General features: G+C 36.7%; 1 protein-coding gene across 3 annotated transcripts in view; it reads left to right on the forward strand.

The window, feature by feature from the left end:
• The window catches only part of EXOC6 (exocyst complex component 6), a 218,698-nt gene that overhangs the window by 109,593 nt on the left and 83,408 nt on the right, over nucleotides 1–25,697 (forward strand). For all 3 annotated transcript variants that reach the window (XM_025396941.1, XM_025396939.1, XM_025396942.1), the window contains 3 exons: nucleotides 2,097–2,208; nucleotides 3,039–3,173; nucleotides 20,856–21,035. In XM_025396941.1, coding sequence (XP_025252726.1) covers nucleotides 2,097–2,208; nucleotides 3,039–3,173; nucleotides 20,856–21,035 — 427 coding nt within the window. The remainder of the gene's footprint in view (nucleotides 1–2,096; nucleotides 2,209–3,038; nucleotides 3,174–20,855; nucleotides 21,036–25,697) is intronic.

Here is a 25,697-nt window from a genome sequence, read left to right on the forward strand (position 1 = left end):
TCACCCAGGTAGTGAGCACAGTACTCAATAGGTAGTTTTTCAACCCCTGCCTCCCCTTCTTGTAGTCCCCAGTATCTGTTGTTTCCATTTTTACATGCTTGTGTATCTAGTGTTTAGCTCCCACTTATAAGTGAAAACATGCAGTATTTGGTTTTCTGTTTCTGCATTAGTTTGCTTAGGCTATTAGCCTCCAGCTGCATTCATGTTGCTGCAAAGGACATGATTTTGTTCTTTTTTATGGCTGTGTAGTGTTCCATGGGGTTTATATACCACATTTTCTTTATCCAATCCAACATTGCTATCAATGGAGAGGCGCTACTTGGAACTAGTGGGTAGAGGCCAGGGGTGCTGCCATAGACACCTAGGTTGATTCTATGTCTTTGCTGTTGTGAATAGTGCTATAGTGAACATATGGGTACATGTGTCTTTTTGGTAAAATGATTTATTTTCCTTTGCATATATCCCCAGTAATGGGATTGCTGAGTTGAATGATAGTTCTTTTTGTTTGTTTTTGTTTTTGTTTTGTTTTGTTTTGAGACAGGATCTCACTCTGTTGCCCAGGCTGGAATGAAGTGGCACAATTATGGCCCACTGCAGCCTCGACCTCCTGGTCAAGTGATCCTCCCACCTCAGCCTTCCAAGTAGCTGGAACCACAGGTTCACGCCACTACACCTGGCCAATTTTTGTATTTTTAGTGGAGACGAGGTTTTGCCATGTTGGTCAGGCTGGTTTCGAACTTCTGGCCTCAAGCAATTCACCCACCTCGGTCTCTCAAAGTGCTGAGATGACAGGCACAATCTACTGTGCCTGGCCCACAGATTTTTAAAAGTAGTATTTTAATAAAAAGTAAAAGGATACAAAAATGTTAGCTTATATCTAAGGCAGTAGTTCTCAACTGGGGATAATTTTGGTTCTCCTGCCACCACCTCCTCCCCAGAAATTTGGCAATGTCTAGAAACATGTTTGGTTGTTACAGTTCGGGGGAGAGGCGCTACTTGGAACTAGTGGATAGAGGCCAGGGGTGCTGCCAAACATCCAAATGTGCAAGGCAGTCTCCACAACAAAGTATTATCCACCGTAAAATGTCAATAGTGCCAAGATGGATAATCCGTGGTCTAAGGACAGTTCAACTGTTGTGATAATGAGGCTGTATCCAAGGAATCATTATTTACTTAAATTGAACGCCTAATGGTTAGGAGAAAAGAATTTGTTTTTTAGTGCTAGCTTAGTAATACTTAGGATGTTAAGAAACATCATATTAAAATTAGTTTAAGGTAATTTATTTCTTTGACGACTTAAAAAATCTTGATGAAAATGTATAACTTAGTTATATTAAAAATTAAATTTGTTAATTATATCTAGAAAGATCTCATGTCAGTTTGTATTTTAAAAATAATTTTTAGCTGTAGTTGTGTATGAAGTTTCTTTCAAAGTGCCTGTCTTTTGGGGCTGGGCGCGGTGGCTCACGTCTGTAATCCCAGCACTTTGGAAGGCCAAGGTGGGAGAATTACTTGAGTCCAGGAGTTCAAGACCAGCCTGGGCAACATAGCGCAACCCTGTCTCTATAAAATATTCAAAACTAGCTGGGCATGGTGGCATGCACCTGTAGGCCCAGCTACTCAGAATGTTGAAGTATGAGAATTGCTTGAGTCCAGGACTTTGAGGCTACAATGAGCTATAATTGCACCACTGCACTCCAGCCTGGGTGACAAAGTGAGACCCTGGCTCAAAAACAATAATAAAAATAATAAAACGGCAAAGTTACTATCCCATGACGGAGTTGGAATTTAGGAATAGTTTTATTTCCTTATACCAAGTCCTCCATGATTTTTCTGTAGTTGTTAATTGGATACATTTAAATTATGCCATATATGAATATTCTACTTTATGGAAAATGTGCCTTTTGCAAAGTTAAATTGAAGTTTGCGATTTAATAAATGTGGGTCATTGTAGTTTATTTAAAGATATAAATTAATGACTTGGGGAAAATTATTTTAGTAAATTGTGTTAAATTATTTAGGATGTTAACTAACCATATTCATTATTTTTTATTAAAGTTTGTAAAAAGTTTAGTAATATCAGTCTTTCTGTTTAGCTCAACAGAAATAGATGATATGCTTAGAAAATCAACAAATCTGCTGCTGACCAGAACTTTGAGTAGCTGTTTACTGAACCTTATTAGAAAACCTCATATAGGTTTGACAGAGGTAGGTTAAAAAGACACATATAGTGAAATGTTTCATTGTATGAAACAATTATTTTAAATTATTGCTGAACATCATTCTGTAAAACTAGCTTCCTGTTTTAAATGTATTAATGTAAGCAGATTTGTTTTCAAAATGAAAATAACCAGTGTAAATTCCAGAAATGTGAGGATGCCAGGCACAGTGGCTCACACCTCTAATTTGAGAGCTTTGGGAGGCCAAGGCAGAAGGATTGCTTGAGGTCAGGAGTTTGAGACCAGCCTGGGCAATATAGTGAGACCCTGTCTCTACAAAAAATGAAGAATATTAGCCAGGCGTGGTATTGTGCAACTGTGTTCCTAGCTACTCTGGACTTGAGCTCAGGAGGTTGGGGCTGCTGTAAGTGACACTCATACCACTGCAGTACACAGCCTGGGTGACAGCAAGACCCTGTCTCTGGAAGAAAAAAAAAAGTGAGGGAAAAGGGTTCATATGGGGAATAGTAGATAAAGATATTAGAACATCTGTTTAGATTTCTGATTGCCAGACTACAGGAAAAGCCAAAATCCTAATTTTTTACTGGCTAAATGTTTAAGATTTGAAACATACTATGAAAAGTTATTTTAAAATAACTGGCAGTTAGATTCTTGATATGTATGTGTGTATATAAACACATATAAAAATTCATAAGCAGTATTTGCAGCAGGCTTTTAAAATCAGATAGTTGTATCCTATAATGCTGTAGTTATGTAGATATGGTACAGTTGCTGGAAGTAATAATCCTATTTTTAAAAATTAGGTGATTTTACATACATGTAACCTGTATTTTACTGGATATATCTTGTGTTTTCTAGCTGGTGCAAATCATCATAAACACAACACACCTGGAACAAGCTTGTAAATATCTTGAGGACTTTATAACTAACATTACAAATATTTCTCAAGAAACTGTTCATACTACAAGACTTTATGGACTTTCTACTTTTAAGGTATGTAAAAATTTGACCAAAAGTTTTCATTTCAGTCACTGTAAACAAACGTTAAGAAATTAAAGACTGTTCTTATTATATGCAAGATCTACTATATTCCTAAAAATTAAGAATAGAGATAATCATTGTCAACAATGAGCAGATAAATGTAAGTTTTTTTTTGGCACCATAAACATCTTATTAACATGGAGAAAAGTATACTTATTTTCTACAATGTATTACGCTTTGTTCATGTTTTGATGATTTATAGTAGTGCTGAATAGGTCTAACTGAATTAATATTTCACAGTTTAAAAATTAATTCTATATGAGTGTTTATGTTTGAAATTTTTAAATGTAAGACAGATTAAATAAGGATAGATTTGTTTTCCATCCTTGACTTGTTCTGATCTGAAGAAAAATAAGTATTATTACATGTCATTGAAGTCCTGCCTGTTTTGTGGATGGGAAGATTTCTGTTTGAATAATATACAGGATATACTGAGGATTAATTAACAGTTGTTTTAGGTAGAATGTAAGATTAAATAATTTCATAAGCTATTTTATTATTTTATTGATTTGGAGTCATAGATGAGACACTAGCTTAGTCTAGTGTATATAAATCCCCTTGCATTGAATATTTTGTTAAACTAATGATAAACCATGTACTGATCACTTATCTGCAAAATGGGCTTGCTAATTCAACCTTATAGCTCTTTCTAAAAGTTTCCTGTTAAAAAGAATTCTCTTTAACTACTTTTGTTATATTATCAATCACCCCCAAGATTTTGTTGTAATAACTTGCATTTTAAAAAATGAATGTACTGGCTGGGCGTGGTGGCTCACGCCTATAATCCCAGCACTTTGGGAGGCCGAGGCTGGCGGATCACAAGGGCAGGAGATTGAGACCATCCTGGCTAACACGGTGAAAGCCCGTCTCTACTAAAAATACAAAAAATTAGCTGGGCGTCTGTAGTCCCAGCTACTCGGGAGGCTGAGGCAGGAGAATGGCATGAACCCGGGAGGTGGAACTTGCGTTGAGCAGACATTACGCCACTGCACTCCAGCCTGGACAACAAAGCGAGACTCCATCTCAAAAAAAAAAAAACACAAAAAAATGAATGTTCTTGTGTTTAAAAATAACTAATTTAATGTTAACATTTAACCATACTTTGAAAGTGTGAAGTCCACAAACAACCCTGGAATGCTAGAATTATCTGCTTGGCCCCCAAATATTATGCTCCTCTGGTGCCTCTTGAGCTAATGTAGTCATTTCAATACATAAGACACAAATGCAGAATGATATCTGAATCAGCAGACTTAACAAAATTAGTTATTAAAACTTAGAAGCCTAAAAAAGCAGGCATTCATTTATTCAGATAATATAGTACAGTGATTAAATTCATATACTCTTAAGTTAGATTGCTCTGTGGTCTTGGGCAAGTTCTTTAATGTAAGTGATCCCAAGTTTCTTTATCTATAAAATTAGAGTAACAGTACAGTACCTACTTCATGTGATCATTATGAGGAGTAAAGAAGATACTTAGCACAGAACCATTCACTGTATATAAATCATGCTCTGAGCACTCTGTTTAGACTCTGAGAATACAAAAATGTATCCCTGCCCTCAAGAAGCTCAGAGGAGGAAGAAAATAAAAGACACTTAACAATGTGATATGGTAAGTGTGATAATATAGGAGGAGACGCCACAAGTTTTTAGTCACTTACTTATCCAAGGACAAATTGATTCTTAGCTTTTATGTTAGATTTTACATAATGCCTCTACTTTCTCTTCATTGTTCTCTCTGTCCTTACATCCATGTGTTACTCATACTCTGTCAAGAAGGGATTTCTCAGGCTTAGAATTGTAGGCATATTTAACTGTTAACATTACATTTAATATGCTTACCCAGTACTCTCTGATTAAAACATGAATTACTTTAGCATCTTGTGTTTCTAGGGATCTTAGAGTAATTTTCTTATTGATTATAAGCCAAAGAACCAAAGATACTGGAACACAATGCTCTTAGAGTAGGGGATCTTGGAACTGTATTTCTCAAAATCTGCCTGTTGGGAAAGAATGTTTAGAAATGTTAACTCTGGTTCATCATTCCAGAGTTGAAACCACAACTATCATTGCATACTCCTTGGTGGGTTTCCTTGGAAATCAAGTTCTGCTCTGTAAATAGCGAAGCATCTTTGTTTTTTGTTGTTTATTTGTTCGTTTTGTTTTCACATAGAACTCAGTAAATGCTTTTCTGTTTTCTAGTATGTGAGCAAGAGCTGTTTTCATCTTAATATTTGAAGGTCAAGTATTTTTCAGTTCTATCTTTTGGTCTGTTTCAAGAGGAATTTGTCTCAAAATGTGATAAGGGGAAGTACTTCAACAGGGAGGATTGTTAAATCAATATTAAAGTGAATTACGGAGGGACACTGGGGAATTTCCATTCACAGTAAATAGTCTGTTGCCTCTTTCACAGAAACGATTGAAGTGCAGTCTTGACTGTAGACATTTGATTGGATTATTTAGCCTATTAGCCTGATTTTTTTTTCAGTTCAGTGACCCTAGAAAACATATTTCTGTTTGATTGCTTAATGATTCTGGAAACAAGCACTTAATGATACCTATACCTCCATTTGCTTCCCTTCCAAAAACTACATATGCACACACAAACTGCCTGATCTTGTGTCATATATATTTAGGTTATGAAATAGTGTATAGACAGTTTTGTTAACTTGTTTGCTAACTCTGTAAGTGACATAAAAGAAGTTCATTAAGTAGTTCCTACCCTCAAGCAGTACCTCAGCTTTTTGAAAGTAACTCAGACCCAAATAGAGAGCTACTTAAAGCTAATATAAGACTTCTCCTAACTGGAAAAATTTGCATCAATATAGACGAAAAAAATGGAAATACCATTCCCTTTCTAACTTGTGTGGTAGAGAAATGGTCCAGTTCTTTCTCTTTGGCATCAGGGATCTTTAACTTGACTCCAAGGAGCTCTTCCAGCCTGCTACTCTGAAGACTTTTCTTTTGAGTCCTGGCAGTAATTGCAACTGTCAATGCCTAGAAGAAATGCACTTCTGATTCTTTTTCTAACTTGCTTTTTTTTTTCTTTTTGTCTGCTAATGACTATGTAGCAAAGCTTTTCAGGATTGTGGCTGAAGTGACAGTAGTAAATTGTCTTTAAGGGCTTGAAATTCTCTTCCTATGGAGCAAGGACATGGTACATGTCAGTTCTCCCCAACTTGATCTACAGATTTAATATATTCCCTGTTAATATCCCAGCAAGTTTTTCTGTGGATGTTGACAAAGTGATCTTTAACTTTATATGGAGACAGAAGACCCGGAAGAACCAACAGAGTATTGAAGAAGAACAAAGTTGGAGGACTGATACTACCCATCTTCAAGACTTTCTGTACAGCTGTAGTAATGAGGCCGGGTGCCGTGGCTAACACCTGTAATCCCAGCACTTTGGGAGGCCGAGGTGGGCAGATCATGAGGTCAAGAGATCAAGACCATCCTGGCCAACATGGTGTAACCCTGTCTCTACTAAAAATACAAAAATTAGCTGGGTGTGGTGGTGTGCACATGTAATCCCAGCTACTCGGGAGGCCGACGCAGGAGAATCGCTTGAACCTGGGAGGCAGAGGTTGCAGTGAGCCGAGATCGTACCACTGCACTCTAGCCTGGCGACAGAGTGAAACTCCGTCTCAAAAACAAAACAAAACAAAACAAAACAAAGTTGTAGTAATAAATAAGATGTGGTATTGGACAAACAACAGACAAATAGATTAATGGAACAGATTAAAGACCCCAGAAATAGACCCACATAAATATAGTCAACTGAATTTTGACAAAGGAGCAAAGGTAATAAAATATAGCAAAGATAGTTTTTTCAGCAAATAGTGCTGAAACAACTGGACATCCACATGCAGAAAAATGAATCTAGACCAGACCTTATACCCTTCACAAAAACTGACTCAAAATGTTTCACAGATCTATATGTAAAATGCAAATTGATAAAACCCCTAGAAGATAACATAGGAGAAAATCTAGATGACCTTGGGTGGGGCAATGACTTTTTAGTCTTGATTGTTCCCCAAAGGAACAATCCATGATAGAAATCATTGATAAACTGAACTTCATTAAAAATTTAGACTTCTATTCTATGAAAGACCATGTCAACAGAATGAGAAGACAAGCCACAAAACTGGGAGAAAATATTTGCAAAAGACTTATCTGGTAAAGGACTCTTGTCTGAAATATGCAAATAACTCTTAAAACTCAACAAGAAGAAAATGAACTATTGATTTTAAAATGGGCCGAAGATCTTAACATATACCTCAGCAAAGAAGATACAGAGATGCAGATAAGCATATGAAATGATGTTCCATATATATATCATAAGGGAAATGCAAATTAATACAACAGTGAGATACCACTACACACCTATTAGAGTGGCCAAAATTCAGAACAATGACAGCATCAAAAGCCGACAAAGATGTGGAGCAACAGAAGCTCTTACTCATTGCTGGTGGGAATGCAAAATGCTACAGCCTCCTTGGAAGACCGTTTGGCAGCTTCTTATAAAGTGAAACACAGTCTTACCGTATGATGCAGCAATTGTGCTTCTTGGTATTTATTCCAAGGAGTTGAAAACTTAGGTTCACCCAAAAACTTATACATGGATGTTTATAGCAGCTTTATTCATAATTGCCCAAACTTGGAAGCAACCAAAATGTCCTTCAGTAGGTGAATGTATAAATAAACCCTGGTATATCTGGACAATGGAATATTATTAGGTACTAAAAGGAAATGAGCTATCTAGCCGTTGATATGGATGAAACTTAAATGCATATTATTAAGTGAAAGGAGCCAATCTGAAAAGGCTACATATTGTATGATTGCAACTATGTGACATTCTGGAAAAGAGAAAGCTATGGAGACAATAAAAAAATTAATGGTAGCCAGGGGTGAGGGAGTGGTGGAGGGGTAAATAAGTGAAGCTCAGAGGATGTTTAGGGCAGTGAAACTATTGCTCTAGAAGTATATAATTGTGTATGCATGCATCAAAACCCATAGAATGTAAAACACTATGAGTGAATCCAGTGTACACTGTGGGCTTTGGAATTTGTGGGGTATGTAGTAAATCTCTGTAGTTTCTGTTCAGTTTTGCTGTTAACCTAAAACTACTCTAAAAAATAGTCTGTTTAAATTGCGAAAGAAAGGTGAACACACTTGTAACTATGAGATGAAGAAATAAAGCATTACTAGCACTGTAGAAGCCTTCCTCATTCCTCTCCTTTGTCACTATCTCTTTTCCTCTCAGTACTGACTTTTAACGGCACAGAGTAGTTTTGTCTGTTTCTGAGTTCTATTTAAATGAAATCACACAGAGTGCTTCTTTTTGTGTGTCTGACTTCTTTTACTCAGCATGACTTGGGGTATTTCATTTGTGGTGTTGTATGTAGCTGTAGTTTATTTATTTTAAATTCAATATGGTATTCCACGATGGAATTTACTACACCTTATTTATTTGTGTGTGAACTGTATCACTTTTGGCTATTTAGAAACTTTTCTTTTGCTTTCTTACTGGTTATTGACTGGATACATGACCTCTTTCTGAGATATTACCGTATGAGTAAAAGATAATTTACGTTTATTTAATTTTTAGTTGTGAAGATACAAATTCAGAAACTGGCATAAACATTTAGAACTAATGAGGTGTTATTGGCAGTTTAAAAATTTTTCATTTTAATTAAAATGTTATACTGTTTTATATATGTAAAGTTGATTTATTGCTTTGTGAAGGCACTTGCAAAATTATGCCTTGACTGATTAATTGCATGTCAGCTTCTGATTACTTATATGCTTTTTTATTGATGGAGTGTTCCTTTGTAAAATTCCTTGTATTGTGTATGCAATTTGATTGCCATTTTAAAAAGGCAGTGTATATGACATTTATTTCTTTTGTCATCCTTTACCACCAACTTCTTCTTTTCTGGTCTTCCCCCATTACAGAGGACTGTATAAAGCAGTTTTATGCTTACAGCTGATTTAATACATTTGAATGATATAAAATCCTAAAATGTAAGTTAGAAAACAACCAAAAGCAAAAGCAGATTGAATAACAAATATATATGGAATAGAATGAGTAATTAGATTCCTTCGTAAATAGAATAGAAAAGTAAATAAGGGACATGCTACTTTGCCAAAAACATGAAAGGTAACAGGAAAAATAAAAACATTTTTTCAGTTCTGTAAACAAAAGAGGAGGATCAACAAAATGTAGAGACCTCAATCCTCATAGATAAGAGTGCTCAGCTTTCTGGTTTTTTTTAAAAATATCATCAGTAATCAGTTAATTATAGCAAATGCCACTTACAAAGATCATGGAAAGCAGAAATAGAGTATGGAGAGAAATGGTTGAGGACTACTTTAAAAAGCTATTTATATCAGATGATTTGCAAACCTGATGACAAACAACCACTTAAGGAGTGGCAGATGCTACCACAAAGCCATTAGTCATTATTTGTGAACACTTTTGAGGTACAAAAGCCCCTGAAAAATAGAAAGGTAAACATGTAGCACCCGCTTTTTAAAAAGGAAAAGAAGATAACTTAGGTAATTGGAGAATCAGAGAAGTATTTAGTTTATAGTGACCTGTGACAATCTCAGATAATCCAAAGACTGGATTTTGAATTATTCCAGACACTGAGTATAGCTCAAAATCCATATATCCTTCTACAAGTAAGGTAATTAGCAGGTGGCTCTATGAGAGATTTAGGTTATTCTAGGCTAGGCTACTTTGATAAAGAACAAGAAATGAAATATTTTGTCTTGTCTAAAGTAAGGCTTTAATTGTGTCCCAAAAGATAGTCCTGTAAATAAAGCAGTCATTCCTTAGATGGTTCTGTCTAAACTGAGTGTCATTTTTCACTTGGGGGTGTATGTTAAATGATGTTTATTGAGCAAAAATGTATATATAATGTAATGTAAAAATGTTGAAAAAGACATATATATATATGGGGTTTTTTTTTTTTTTTTGGAGACAGGGTCCCACTCTGTCATCCAGGTTGGAGTGCAGTGACTTGACCATGGTTCACTGCAGCCTCGACTTCCTGGGCTTAAGCGATCCTCCCACCTCAGCCTCCCAAATAGCTAGGACTACAGGCCCATGCTACCACCCTGGCTGATTTAAAAAAAAAAATGTTTTGTAGAGACCGGATCTCACTGTATTGCCCAGGCTGGTCTCGAACTCCTGGACTCAAGCAATCCTCTTGCTTCAGCCTCCCAAAGTGCTGGGATTACAAGTGTGAGCCACTGTCAGGCACCAAAATGTATTTCTGTGGTACTGTGCTGATTGCTGAGGGGAAGATGTGGAATGGTTCTTGACCACTAGAATTCTTTTAATCTAGAAAAGCAGATAACTACAAACAAATAACAACAGTGTGTAATAGCGGATGAATTTGGTCCTGTAGACATGTTTGATTTGGTTTTGTGGTTTTTCTAAATGTTTTGAATTTGCATACCCTTAGATGAGACTTAAACTCTATAATGATCCTGCCTACTGTAAATACCCTGCCTGCCATACTCATTCTTGTTACCTGCCTGGACCCTGAAGGCATTTAAGGATTTGTATCAGTTTGGAGTATGGGTAAGATTTTAATCAGCAGAGATGAGGAGAAGGAAGAATTGGTATAAACCAATGCACAGAAGGCGGAAAGCTGAAGTTATATTCAGACATTCAGACAATGACCCAGAAGATGAATATAAAATCATATTTATTCATCTTATGTTAATAAGGATGCTTATTTTTGTTTTAAAATAATGTTTGGTTTACATGTGTTTTGAATGTATATTCTGGGGGAAAATGTAATTTCTTCCAGAAGCAGTTAGTGTCAGTTTCCTCCACTTAAATTTCGATCTTCAGCTGTGTCTGGGCCATAGCTTTACCTGATACTTCACCTTGCATTATCTAACTCTCTAAGAAGTACTTTGGATTTCCCTCTGAAAATTGTTTTTGGTATAATTAACATAACTCTTACAGCAACCTACCTTTGTAATATAACATTTAGTATACTATTTATGATCTGCCTACTTTAGAACTATGATATTATTAATCTCTGACTTATAGTCCGTGATGACTGTATTTCTTTTTACAAAGAGCAATTTTTTTTTTTTTTTTAATCATGGTTCACTGCAGCCTTGATCTCCTGGGCTCAAGTGATCTTCCCACTTCAGCCTCCTGAGTAGCTGGGATTACAGGTGCACACCATCTTACCTGGCCAATTTTTTAAAATTTATTTTTTGTAGAGATAGAGTCTCACCATGTTGCACCTGTTAGTCTCAAACTCCTGGGCTTAAGTGATCCTCCTGCCTCAGCCTCCCAAAGTGTTGGAATTATAGGCGAGAGCCACTGTTCCCAGTAAGACAATCTTTTAGAGAGATTTCTAGAACTTTATGATACTTCAGTTCTTGTAATTGATACAAGCTTTTCATGGCTTTTAACTTTTGATTTCTTAGTTCATTATGGAGCAGATCTTGAGCTTTGTTTTACCCAGAGTATTGATCAAATGGTAATCTGTGATTTGCATGATTTGCATGTGTATAAGGCACAATACATATCCTAAAGCCTAATACTATTTTTTTAAAAAAATCACAGTAATACCATATAATGAAAAATCCTGATGAATAGTAGCCAGATGAATTAGTGCTTTTTTCTAATTTAATGAGAAGTGTAGCAAGCAAATCCCTCTTTTTTTTTGGTTGATTTAAAGTACTAAATGTAAAGAAAACAAATAATAAAACAAGAATATAAAAAATAAAACAACTTCTTTTTATTGCCACATTGACATCTAAAATAAATAATGGAAATTATATATATATTTAAAAATTTTAATTTATTAATTGACTTCTCTGCCCATTTTATTATACCTTTTCCTTCATCATAACTAAATACTATTAATAAATTACATTGGTTAGTCTTATTTGCTTTTTCCCTTCTGCATTAGTAGTGACATTGGATAATGAGTTGGATGCTATATGCAGTGTAACTAACATTAGAAATTTTTAGGTCAAGATAATGGATTATTGGAATTTTGTTTATTAGAGCAGGAAGAAGTTAACTAGGGAGGACACCTTTATGGTGATAGCTCTAACTTTATCTCTTGCCTACATAGTTGAGGCCCATAAAAGTATAGATATATTCCCCTTGCTCTAAATGAGCAAAATTAAATGTAACTTTTTTCTTGAATATTGAATAAATGTTTCTATTAAGATAGTTGTATTAATCTAGGTTATTAACTGAAAATTGACAAGAACTGATGGAAAAACCAACTCAAACTTTCTTAAATAATAAAGAAAAAATTATTGGCCAGTGACACTGAGATGTCCAAAGATAGGGCACTACTGCTCAGTAGATGTCACCATGGACCCAGCGTCTCTCCGTCTTTTAACTCTGCTTCATGCAATTTTGGCCTTATCATCAGACTACTTATAGTGGCCCAGCAGTTCCCAGCAGCTCTAGGCTCTCTCAGTCTGGTAGCAAAATGACTGCCTGGTCACAGTCCCAAACCTCACATTGTCATGTCCTGTCATCTAAAGGAACAGAAACTGTCTCCCTCTACTAGCTGCTATATAATTTTTTTGTAAGAGGATGGGACTGGTAATTGACTTAAATTTAGCAAGACCCATCCTTGGAGCTAGATATAGGTTCAGTCTTACCCAAATGAAATAGCTGTGAATGGGGGCAGAGCGATTTTCCAAAACTTATTTGGAAATTATTCCAAGGGGGGAATGGACGATGTACAGTAAATTGTAGATGTTTTCTAAAATCTTTAGCTATTACTACTTAGCTTTTATTCAGAACATACGTGTTTATGCTCCAGGAGGTCTAGGTGGAATTTGTGCATGTGTATGTTTTAAAAAGTTCCTCAGGTGGGTTCTGTTGCACACCTATGGTTGGGAACCACTCATGGTATATTTAATTCTTACACATTGAAAATTTTTTTTAAAGTTCTCAAATTATGCTAGATACATTTCTGCCTCCAGAGGGCACTATTTCCTTAACAAAGGACGAATTAATTACTTTGTTTATAAACTGAATCTTTACATTTTATTTAAGAGTTAGCTGATACGCTGACTGACTTCTTAGAATGTCAAGAGTTGATAATGCTTCTGGTAAGGTCATAAGGATTGAGACTATTCTGGGTTCAACTGTAGAACTCCCCAAGAAGTTCTAACTAATTTCCTTAGCAATCACTAAATCGCTAGTAATCATTAGTAATCATCTCTTAGGAATGTCTTACCAAATAATTCAGTGTATTCCTATGTATAACTACAGGAAAAGTTGCATTGAAAGCCTTTTCTATCTCTTCTTTCTATCCTTGCTCCCATTTCTTTAAAAAGAAAATGTAGTGAGTCAGTTTATGCAGCTATAAAGATCAGACACATGTTTTCTAATGATTATATTTGTCTGAATTATAAAATAAGCAGAATTCTTAGTCCTTAGAAAAATCCTTTCAAGTGTTGATTTTAATCGTATTCCTGCTCGGGAGTACTGTCTGAAATTTTTCTTTGACACAGTACAGCCAGTGATTCCCTGACATAGATTTATTTGCTTCCTATTATAGCCCATGGAAAGCATTAATAAACTTTAAAAAAATTAGGTACCTTTCCCTGAAAGTTTTTTAACATCTTGAGAAAAGGTTATTTTAACTTAGATATTTTATGGGAAAAGTGGAACCTGCTCATGGTGTCACCTCAGAAACATAGACTTATCAACAAAGTTCTAGTGACAATACCAAAAAGCAATACATCAATTTTTATGTTTTCCCTTTTATTTTGGCTTAGTTTCTTTTAGAAAGTAGTGTTTTCTGAACCACTTTTTCACTAAACGTGGTCTAGAAAGCATGTAATTATAATTATTTCACGTGATGGTGTGAATGGTTTTGTCATTTTAAATTTTCTTCTTTCAGATAAAAATAGTGTTTTTTCCCTCATGACTTAAAAATTTCTAGATATTTAGTCTCTACCACCCCGTCAACTTTTGGTTAATATTTCAATTGTCCCATATTGCTTTTTAAATCTAGGAAAATGTGAACTAACATCTTTTTTTTTATTTTAATAAAGTTCTATGAAGTAAAAAAAAATTAAAGCTGGATTTAAATTTGGCTTTTAATGAAATCGCCAGTTTTATATCAATCTAAAGTTTAACCAAGTACTTTAGCTCTATAAGTTTGGAGGAGGGGAGCTTCTTGAAACTGGCTTTTAAAAATCTTGTTATGCATCTCCTTCTCTTCCTGCCTATATTAGAGGCATCCCAAAAAAGCAAAAGAAATCATAAATAGCGGTCTGAGTGCAGATAGAAAATGCAGCGGAAGATAGAAGCAATCAGATTCTCAATTTTCTTTGCCCGGTGATAGAAGGGAAGCAGGTTGAGTATTTATGAGATGATTGTACATAGTTCTGAGGTTTAGGGTTCTCTTTTCCAGCAGCCTTCTGGAATTACTGCCTGTCTTCAGTTGTGTAGTGACCTATATTCATCTGCTTAGATTCAGTAAAAGTAGTGAGACATGAATGAGGGAACTGATTATGAACACTGGGGCAAAATGCAAAATGCTAAATAAATATTTTTATATTGCTTTGAGAAAACTGACTTACAAATGATGTCATTAAGGTATGTTATGTTGTAGTTCTGTAGGTCATAAGCATTTACCATCTTAGGTACCTGCCCCTAATGTTAAAGAAGTTAAAGAGAAGTAGGTGTTACTGCCATGAATTATACATATTAAATATGACACCCCTTTCCACTGGTTAGTGTTTCACTTTTTTTTTTTTTTTCTAAAGACGAGGTCTTGCTCTGTCACCCAAGCTGGAGTGCAGTGGCGCAATCATAGCTCACTGCAGCTTCAAACTCCTGGGCTCAAGCGATCCTCCCACCTCAGTCTCCTGAGTAGTTAGGACTATAGGCACAAGCCACCATGACCAGCTAAATTTTTTATTTTTTGGTAGAGACAGAGTCTCACTATGTTGCCCACGCAGTTCTTTAACTCCTGACCTCAAGTGATCCTCCTGCTTCAGCCTCCCAAACTGCTGGAATTATAGGCATGAACCACTGTGCCCAGCCAAGTTTTACATTAAAAAAATCCTGTTAATGTTCAATACCCAATTTTTGCTCTCTTACATAAAAATAACTACACTAAGTTAAGCCAACTTGGGCAATTTGGAAGGCTTGGAATTCTGATATATTAATAGTCTCCATACAGTTCTTTTAGTAAGACATTTATTGAGCATTACTAGGTATAAAACACAAGTAAGTGTAGGAAAACTGATTTGTTTTAGCCCCTTCTGGGTGCCAAGTACTGTTAGGTACTTTGTATTGATTATAGAAGCTTGTGTAATGCTCAAAACAGCCCTGTGAGATGGGGAGGATTCTCATTTCATAGGTAAGACGTTAAGTTAATTTGCTTGAGATGTAAAGATAAGTGAAATAGTGGGAATCAGATGCCTTCCCATTTCCCCAAACCGCTTTTGTTTTTTTCTGTTAAGTAAATGGAAGTACTAACCCATCTTCTTTATGAGCCATTTCTTCGTTATTCATTATTAGCAGGAATGGTGATTTTTTAAATGGCTACAAATTCCTTGACACTTCTCTTATTGAGAAGTGGGGATCTGTATCCCCTTATCTTGATCTGGGCAGACTTGTGACAGCTTTGACCAAGAGAGTACAGTAAAAATCATTTGAGACTTTAGACTTCTGAGGCTAGGACATAAAAGGCAATGTGTTATTGCCTTTATTCCAAGCATGGAACACACATGCTTGGAGCCCTGTGCTGCCATGTAAGAAGCCCAGTTACTCTTTAGCCACTTCAGTGCTTTGAGGAGACACTAAAGTGCTTGGCTTTGAGGCAGCCAAGCAACATGGAAAGGCTACCCATCCCCGGTACCAGACATAAGAGTGAGGAAGCCTCCAGATGATTCTAATCCCCAGCTGTTGAGTCTTACTGCCGGCCTTCAAGTCTTTTCCAGCTGAGGTCACAGATACTGTAGTACAAAGTCATCTCCACTATTTCCTGACCCATAGAACCTGTGAGTATAACAAAATGTTTGTTATTTTAAGCCACTAACTCAAAAATAGTAACTAGAACAGCCACCACATAAATACTTCTTCTAGATTCCTATTTTTCCATATCACCACGTTGCTTTTCCTCCATGAAACCCTCTTTCTAGCCAACATGATCTCTTCTTATTTGGCATACTTTTACTATACATGTAGTTAGTGTTAATTTGTGCATATTTATTCATTCTATGATTATTGTATTTTCATTCTTTTATTTTTATTTATTTATTTTTTTGAGATGGAGTCTCACTCTATTGCCCAGGCTGGAGTGCAGTGGTGCGATCTCAGCTCACTGCAACCTCTGCCTCCCGGGTTCAAGCAATTCTCATGCCTCAGCCTTCTGAGTTGCTGGGATTATAGGTGTGCACCACCAAGCCTGGCTAATTTTTGTATTTTTAGTAGAGATGGGGTTTCACTATGTTGGCCAGGCTGGTCTCGAACTTCTGACATCAGGTGATCCACTCGCCTCAGCCTCCCAAAGAGTTGGGATTACAGGTGTGAGCCACTGTGTGTGGGCGATTATTGTATTTTCTATCCTTATCTGGATTTTCTATCCTCAACTAGATTATAAACTTTTTTCAAGACAGGGGTGATTTCCTTTATTCATTTAACAAGTGCTCATCTACTGCTTACTATGTGCCAAGCACTGTTCTCAGTGCTAGGGATACATCAGTGAATGAAAACAGACACACCCTTCCTGCCTTCTTTCCATATCCATGGGTTCCACCTCTTGGATTCAGCCTATCATGGATCAAAAATATTTGGAAGAAAAGATGCGTGGTGCATCTGTACTGAACATGTACAGACTTTTTTTTCTTGTCATTATACCCTAAACAATACAGTGTGACAACTATTTACATAGCATTTACATTGTATTAGGTGTTATAAGTAATCAAGAGATTATTTAAAGTATACAGGAGGATGTATGTAGATATGCAAATACCACACCATTTTATATAAAGGACTTCAGCATCTGCAGATTTTGGTATCCGAGGGAGATCCTGGAGCCGGTCTCTTACCAGAGGATGACTGTATAAGTAACTATTTTGAGTCAGAGCTCATCTTGTTACTACCATATTTAATAGTGCTTCATTAAAATTTCAATTCATTATCATTAACATTAACTTATCTTAAATATCTGTTTTATCTAAAGTAATGTTTATTTTAACTTTTTTCTGTATTTGAGGGGAGGCTGTGTTGAACTCAATGCCTCTCCTTAATGTCAGCTTTGTGTTGGACCACTGAATGGGGAGAGAAGAAATAATCTTGGAATTCTTATTCTAATCCTACTGTGAAGCCAGGCATGCAGATAGAAAGATGTCTGTCAATAGTTGGTTTTCCCCAGCCCACCATGGCAGTGAGTAGTAAGTGGTTAGTGTGAAAATTGGAGAGGAAGCCAAAGAAGTGTTATAATGTGGAAATGGTACATTTTTATTATACACCTCAGAATAATGTGTGGTCTGCTCTTGTTGAGTGGAGCGTTCAATAGATGTCTGTTAGATCCAGTTGATTTATATTGTGGATCAAGTCTTCTGTTTTTTCTGCCTGCTCAAATCTGCTGTTGAACTCCTTTAGCGATTTTTTTTTCTTTTTTCTTTTTCTTTTTCTTTTTTTTTTTTTTGAGATGGAGTCTAGCTCTATTGCCCAGGCTGGAGTGAAGTGGTGCAATCTTGTCTCACTGCAAGCTCCACCTCCTGGGTTCACGCCATTCTCCTGCCTCAGCCTCCCGAGTAGCTGGGACTACAGGCGCACACCTGGCTAATTTTTTTGTATTTTTAGTAGAGATGGGGTTTCACCGTGTTAGTCAGAATGGTCTCCATCTCCTGACCTCATGATCCACCCGCCTCAGCCTCCCAAAGTGCTGGGATTACAGGCGTGAGCCACTGTGCCTGGCCTACTGATTTTTTTTTTTCACTTCACTTATTGTACTTTTTTTTTTCTTTTTTTGAGATGAAGTCTCACTCTGTCACCCAGGCTGCAGTGCAGTGGCGGTAACCTCCGCCTCCCAGGTTCAAGTGATTCTTCTGCCTCAGCCTCCCGAGTAGCTGGATTACAGGCACCCACTGCCACGTCTGGCTAATTTTTTTGTATTTTTAGTAGAGATGGGGTTTCACCATGTTGGCTAGGCTGGTCTCGAAATCTTGACCTCAGGTAATCCGCCTGCCTCGGTCTCCCAAAGTGCTGGGATTACAGGCGTCACTTATTGTACTTTTTAATAATTTATATTTATATTCCCCATTTGTTGATGTATTCTCATAATTTTCTTTTAGTTCTTTAGATATGGTTTCCTTTTGTTCTTAAATTTTTGTCCTATAAGTTCAACATCTGAGCTGCCTCACAGTTTCTGTTGGTTGCTTTTTTTCCTGTGTATGGGTCATATTTTGTTTCTTTGCGTACCTTGTCATTTTTTGTTGATAACTGGACATTTAAAATAATATAAGATGGCAACTTTGGAAGTTATCTCCTCTCCCAAGGGTTTGTTGTTTCTCCCATTTGTTGTTTGTTTTGTGACCTTTCTGAATTAAGTCTGTAAGTCTGTGTTCTTTGTCATATGTGGCCATTGAAGTCTTTGCTTGGTTAGCTTAGGGGTCAGCTAGTGATTGGATACAGATTTGCTTAAAAGCCTGGAACCTGTGAGTCCCCTAGTCTTTGCCAAAGGGCTCTGTGTGCATGTTGGGGTATGTCTTAAACACTGAGATAGGAAGTTAATAATTCTGCTTTGGCTTTTACTTCCTGCTTGCACATGATACCAGTGGGCTGGGGGAGGTCCCCAAATGCTGCTGAGATCTCAATCCCAGCCAGTGTCCAGGCTTTTGACACTGTTGTTAGAAGGAATTCAAGGATGAATCAGAAAATAGTGAGTGTGGAGACTTAATTGCAAAACAAAATACACATTCAAGAAAGGGGAGTGCAGGCACACTTGAGAGAGAGAGTGAGTGAGTCATACGCAAGGGGGAGTGGGGCTGCTACCTTTATGAGTTTCTTTAACCAAGGGATGAAATATTCATGATGATTCCCAGAAAAAGATGGAATTTTTTTTGGAATTGTGGTGCCACCCATTTTTACATCAAATATGAGTGTTCCTAAAACTGTCATGGCACTGGTGGGTATGTGATTGAGTATGTTATGAGTGTACATTGAGTCCTGGGTGAAACAGGTTAAATCTAGCACCATGTTGAGTCTAGTCAGTCTTAGCATGGTTTACACCCTGCTTTTCGGGGTCTTACCAGCCCATAGCTTCTGCAGCTATTTCAACAGTTTCCTTTGGCTAATCACATAAAACTGCTGCCTAGAATTTCCTTTTCTCCTGTCACTACCTTGTATTATTTCTGTCTTGCACAGAGCTTCAAGGTCAGCCATAAATGAGAGCTTAGAGCCTTCTTAGGTCTTTCCCAAGTGTGTACACAGCCCTATTTATGTATGTGGCCTTTTAGATTCCCAGGAATCTGGTAGAGCTTTTCAAAGTCATCTGTGGACATTTTATTTCCCAATTTTTCCTTTTAAGCCCTTTGGTTGACCTATTGTTTGTCCCAGCTGTTACCTACCATCTCAGGCATCCTCCATGTTAAACTTATTGCCTCTTACTGTTTTCGATAACTGCCCCCTGGGGAAAAGGCTTTTTGTACTAGGCAGTCCTGATTCAGGTCAAATAAAGACATCCCTGTAAACAGGTATGGAGTCTTCCAGGGAACCACCAGATAGGTCAAATAATGATAATTCTCTGAGAATGTGGCTTTGAAGGTTCTGCAGTTCTGTTCTGTCTGCTTTGATGGCTGGCAAGCTCTAGGTTTCCACCAGAGTTTTAGAATGTTGTCTTTCGAGAGTACTGTAGAGCTGGAACAGAGGAAGAATAATGGAAATAGGGCATATTAAAATGCTACAAAGCTAATTTTTCTACCAATATTCAGCTGTTTTTCTTGAATAAATGATGCCTGTATTTCTGCAAGTTTTGAGGTAATTTTCAGAGTTCTGAAAAGGTTGATTTTTATAATTTTTGATAAGTTTTCTGGTTACTTCTATGAATGAGAAAATGTTTGGAGATCCTCCCTCTGCTATTTTTGCTGGCATCACTCCTGTTGTTTCTTTCTCCTCAGAGAAATTAACTATCTCCATCTCTTTCTCTTCTGCCTCCACCCGTTCTTAAACTCAAAGCACTGGCAGATATTCCATTTCTTCTGTGATAGTCCAACTGAATTGCTCTCAGTGAATCGGGGTTAGAAAGAGGTGGTCTTCTGTGTTCTTGGCAACTTCTGTTTTTCCACTTCTGTTTCTTCTAAGGGTCCTCTTAGAGTTGTAAGAACAAGTCAGGAATTAATATCTCATAAAGTATTCTATCACATAAAGACAAAAAAAGGTGATAGATTGGAAAGGAACTAAGAAAAGATGTGATATCCAGTCAAATAAATAGAGTACTGCCGGAAAACAACAACAACAACAACAACAACAACAGTTTTCCTGGACTTTGAATAAATGACTAAAATATTTAACCAAAGGTAAATGTAAAATAATATCTAGAATTGTAAGAACACTTGTTTTATTATCTGTTTCTTATCTTTTGTTGTTATTTTGTCCCTTGTCAGGATGCTCGACATGCAGCAGAAGGAGAAATATATACCAAACTGAATCAAAAAATTGATGAATTTGTTCAGCTTGCTGATTATGACTGGACAATGTCTGAGCCAGATGGAAGAGCTAGTGGTTATTTAATGGACCTTATAAATTTTTTGAGAAGCATCTTTCAAGTGTTTACTCATTTGCCTGTAAGTATAAATTATTTCAAAAATTGTTTTATGTTTGCTTACTAAAAAGTATATTTTAGAATTTAGTTTGAGGTTTACTTTCTTAAGCCAACTTCCTAGAGTGCATGTTTCTTTTTCCATTATTATAAATCCATTTGCAAGGAATTATAACTTAGCCAAATTGCTTGAAATTTTGATTTATTTTATTTTTAACCAAAATAACTAACTCTGTTTCCACCAAAGCCAAGGCAAAACCCTGAAACTGACAATACAGACTTAAATAGAAATAATCTCTAATAGAAATAATTTTCGTAGAGTCAACATAATTAATGACTTTTCCAGTTAGAAAGGACCAAGAAATTACTGGCTGTTTTTGAGCCAAGAGAATAAAAGCAAAACTGAAGCATTGTTCTATCCTGGCATGTAGTCATAGCACATCTACATTTTGGACAGTTGGTTGATGAAACGTTAAAAAAAAAAAGATACAGCAAGGACATTTGGGTATAAAGAAGCTGAAATGTTGGATTCTTCAGATGACGACTGCAAAGACTAAAGATATGGTGGGATGAACATACTCTTGTTAGGTATATCCAGAAATAATAAAACTGTTAAAACATGAATGCAATAGTTTTATACAAAAAATATAGGAAGACATTTTATCAACCTTTTAATCTTATGATACGATATAGCTGAACACAAGAATAAAGTGTTTAACCCATTTATGCTGGAGGTTGCAAATTATTTTGTGTGAAAAATCAGACCTTGGAGATGACTTTGAGCAGTGTGATATAAATAACTTCCACCAGCTTAGCGTTCCAATAATGGAATGCTAGGCTTAAATGGGTTAATCTGGAACCTACACAGCTGCCCCCAGCCACCCTCTCTCTGCTTGGAATCGGGGGGGGGAAAGGTAATTTTCCTCATCCTTTAGTCTTTCCCCATCAGAAACTGCTTCAGAGAACCAATTGGCGAAGTTAAGGGAAGGTGTTGCTAAGAAAAATTAATGGAAGACTATTTTAAAGAGATCGTCATCATGGATCTGGGCCAGAGAATTTTAGAAGCTTACCCAGGGATGATACTGTATTCCCAAATGCTGTCTTTGAACTGAAAAAGGCAATCTGTAAATACAGTTAATTTTTATATCAATGAATTTTTATAGAAGTGTTTTTTATATAGTTTATACTAAATAATTGTTAAATTAATTTGAATTCACCTTGTCAGTGTAAATCTCCATGCTTCTAGCCAAAAGCAATCCCCAAGAACAAACACATGCACAAGCTTGCTCACACACACACACACACACACACACACACACACACACAGTTTTATGTTTTAATATCTGTGTCATGTATTGCTTTGAGGTGATGGGTAGGAATTTTGTACATAAATGGAATAGGATTAAGAGATATTATATGTTAGATATGTTTGGGGTAAATGTCTCACCTTCCAAGGTCGCCTTCTAGGCTGACATCCTAGAGGAAATCCTGCTTTTTCATAAGACATATTCTGGTGACATTGAGAGAAATAGACTCCTGATCTAACTAGATCACTCATCTATCTATTATGACATTTTGTATGACTTTAACTGAGTCTTCATATGCCATTTTGGACTTTTATGTCATCTAACATAGATTTTTCTATAAAGGAAATAAAGTTTTATACAATGTAGACCAATAAATTCAACTATATATAAATACAAGGCATAACCATATAAAAAGAAAATAATAGTTTACATCTAAGAAAAAAGAAAAGTGGACTGGGTGCATTGGCTCACACCTGTAATCCCAGCACTTTGGGAGGCCAAGATGGGAGGACCGCTTGAGCCTGGGAGTTCGAGACTAGTCTGTGCAACATGGTGAAACCCAATGTCTACAGAAAATACAAAAATTAACTGGGCATGGTGGCGTGTACCTTTACTCTTGGCTACTTGGGATGCTGTAATCATGCTACTGTGCTCCAGCTTGGATGACAGAGTGAGACCTGTCTCAAAAAAAAAAAAAAGAGAAAAATGGTCCTAAAAACAGTATATTGTTATTCAAGAATGAACTAAAAGCATAATCTTCAAGCAAAAATAGTAAATTATTGACTATGGTAAATTTTAGAATCAATAGAGTCATTATATTGTGGCTTTGTTTATTTTCTGAAATCCTGAAATTGTATTAAAAATTCAACTGGATTATTTTAAGCAAAGAGAAGAGGCAGAGGCATTAAATCTATTATTTTTCTAGATGAAGTATGGCATTACGTTAAGCTACCATTTTTATTTGAATGTTTTAAGTTGAAAATGATTTCTTGGTTTAAGGTTATTCTTGGACCCAAATAGGGTGAAGGGCCAATTCTGGACTTCTTTATCCCTCAAAGAAGCTTCAGACAAAGCTTATCACATTTAACCGCAAATCAGTCTGCTTAAGCAGAACAAGCCATCCTACTTACAGACGTGAGTTAAGTAGTGGTTCTGGTTTGGGCCCCATGCCCTGTCTTTGGTTTTGGTAGTGTTCAGGAACAATGGAGTATGTTAGAGTCAATGGAAGCTGAGAAACTAAGGGCCACTCTATCAAATAGTGCAAATATTGGCCAATAGTGCAAAAATTTGGAGATTTTCTGGGATAGAGGTGACTCTCTCACCCCCTAACCCTGAAAGTTACCTAAGATTGAACACTTTTAGCTTAAAAGCTCCACCCTTAGTTTCACTGAGTATTTAGTTTCTGTCAGTCCCCTGCCAAAAGGACTCCCCTCCCCTCCGGTGAAGTCTTGCTCTGTCGCCCAGGCTGGAGTGCAATGGTGCAATCTTGGCTCACTGCAGCCCCCACCTTGAGGTTCAAGTGATTCTCCTGCCTCAGCCTCCCAAGTATCTGGGACTACAGATGCGGGCCACCATGCCTGGCCAATCTGAATGTTTTCTTAGTCAAAGATTGTCATGATGTGCAATTGATGACCACCATTGCCCAGTGAAAAGTTCCATTTGTTCCAGAAAAGTTATGATCTATCCAATGAAATTTTGTTCTCTGCTCACGGGACACGAGAACAGTACAGATTAATAGATAAAGATGGTTTTGATGGAGTCTAGGGAAAGTACTCTGTCATTTTCACAGACTGCGGTAGCAGTGGAAACCTGTAGGATTTGGAAAACCACAATAACCCGAATAATGTTCACTTTAAACACCTCTTATCTCCAAGGTTAGATGAGTGAGAGAATTGATTACTTCCCTTACGGGCTGTGGTGACTCACATCGGTAATCCCAACACTTTGGGAGGCCGAGGCAGGAAGGTCTCTTGAGCCCAGGAGTTGGAGAACAGCCTGGGCAATATAGTGAACCTCGTCTCTACAAAAAATTAAAAGATTAGCCTATTGGGAGGCTAAGGCAGGACTGCTTGAGCCCAGGAGGCGGAGGCTTCAGTGAGCCAAGATCATGCCACTGCACTCCAGCCTGGGCAGCAGAGGGAGACCCTGTCTCAAAAAAAAAAAAAAAAAAAAAAAAATTCCCCTCACCTTGCCTCCAGATTAAAATACCGATTCATCTGCATTTTTCTGTGCTCTAGCTGAGAAGGCAGACTCTCTTCTGGCTACAGGAATTAACAGCAAGCTAAATAGTATTGATAGAAATAACAAATATTTTCCCGTTACCCAAAATGTTAAGCTTCTCTGCTAAATATATTATCTTCAATTAGAATAATAAAAGGGCAAACTCCCGTGAGGAATGTTTATCTTTTATTATTTCTAGAGGTCTGAGTGCTTGACAATGTGCATAGATGGGCTGTAGAGTTAGAAATACTTATATTTGAACTTTAGGTTTGTAATTTACTTGCTGTGGGATCCTGGCAAGTTGCTCAATCTCTCTGAGCCTCTTCCCTTCTGCAAAATGAGCATAATCCATTTTTCCCATAGGACTGTCATAAAATGAATGAAAATAGTATGTAGAAAAGTTGTCTGGTAGGGTACTTGGCAAAAAGTGGGTACTGTTAATAAATGTTAGTTTGGTCTTTTATTCTCCTTTCTTCCCTTGTTACAATTTTAAAATCCTTTATAGTATTAGTTTCATTGTGTAATGACACTTTTTTTACTTTTTTTCTTGTTGTATTTATGCCTGTGTTTTAAACTTGATATTAGGTTTCATCCTTATGACTTTGCATTATACAGCCATTTGAAAATGTTCTTTATTATGAAAGGCATTCATTGTAAGGCATATTTGAATCATTATTATAGCTTGAGTTGCAGTGCTTACAGTTGCTAACAGTCAGATACTAGCTAATGCCAATGAGGTCTGATTAATATGTAAGTACAATTTTATCTCTAAATTAGTACCCTTGGAAATCATGCCAATTTTCAATATTTTAAATGTGTAAGTTTCTCTTCTTTCTAATAATTTTTTTCTGACAATTAGAAAATATAGCCAAGTATAGAGAAGGGGACAAAAATCACCTTTATCTTGTTAAAAGATCATCATTGTTTTAACTGGGCATGGTGGCGGGCACCTGTAATTCCAGCTACTTGGGAGGCTGAGGCAGGAGAATTGCTTGAAGCTGGGAGGCAGAGGTTGCAGTGAGCCTAGATCGCGCCATTGCACTCCAGCCTGGGCGACAGAGCAAGACTCTGTCTTACAAAATAAAAATAAAAATCATCACTGTTAACATTTTGGCAAGTATTCTTCAGGTTCTCTTTTTCTATGCATTTATGACACTATT

The sequence above is a fragment of the Theropithecus gelada genome, chromosome 9 (assembly GCF_003255815.1).
Source record: "Theropithecus gelada isolate Dixy chromosome 9, Tgel_1.0, whole genome shotgun sequence".
NCBI classification, from domain to species: Eukaryota; Metazoa; Chordata; class Mammalia; order Primates; family Cercopithecidae; genus Theropithecus; species Theropithecus gelada.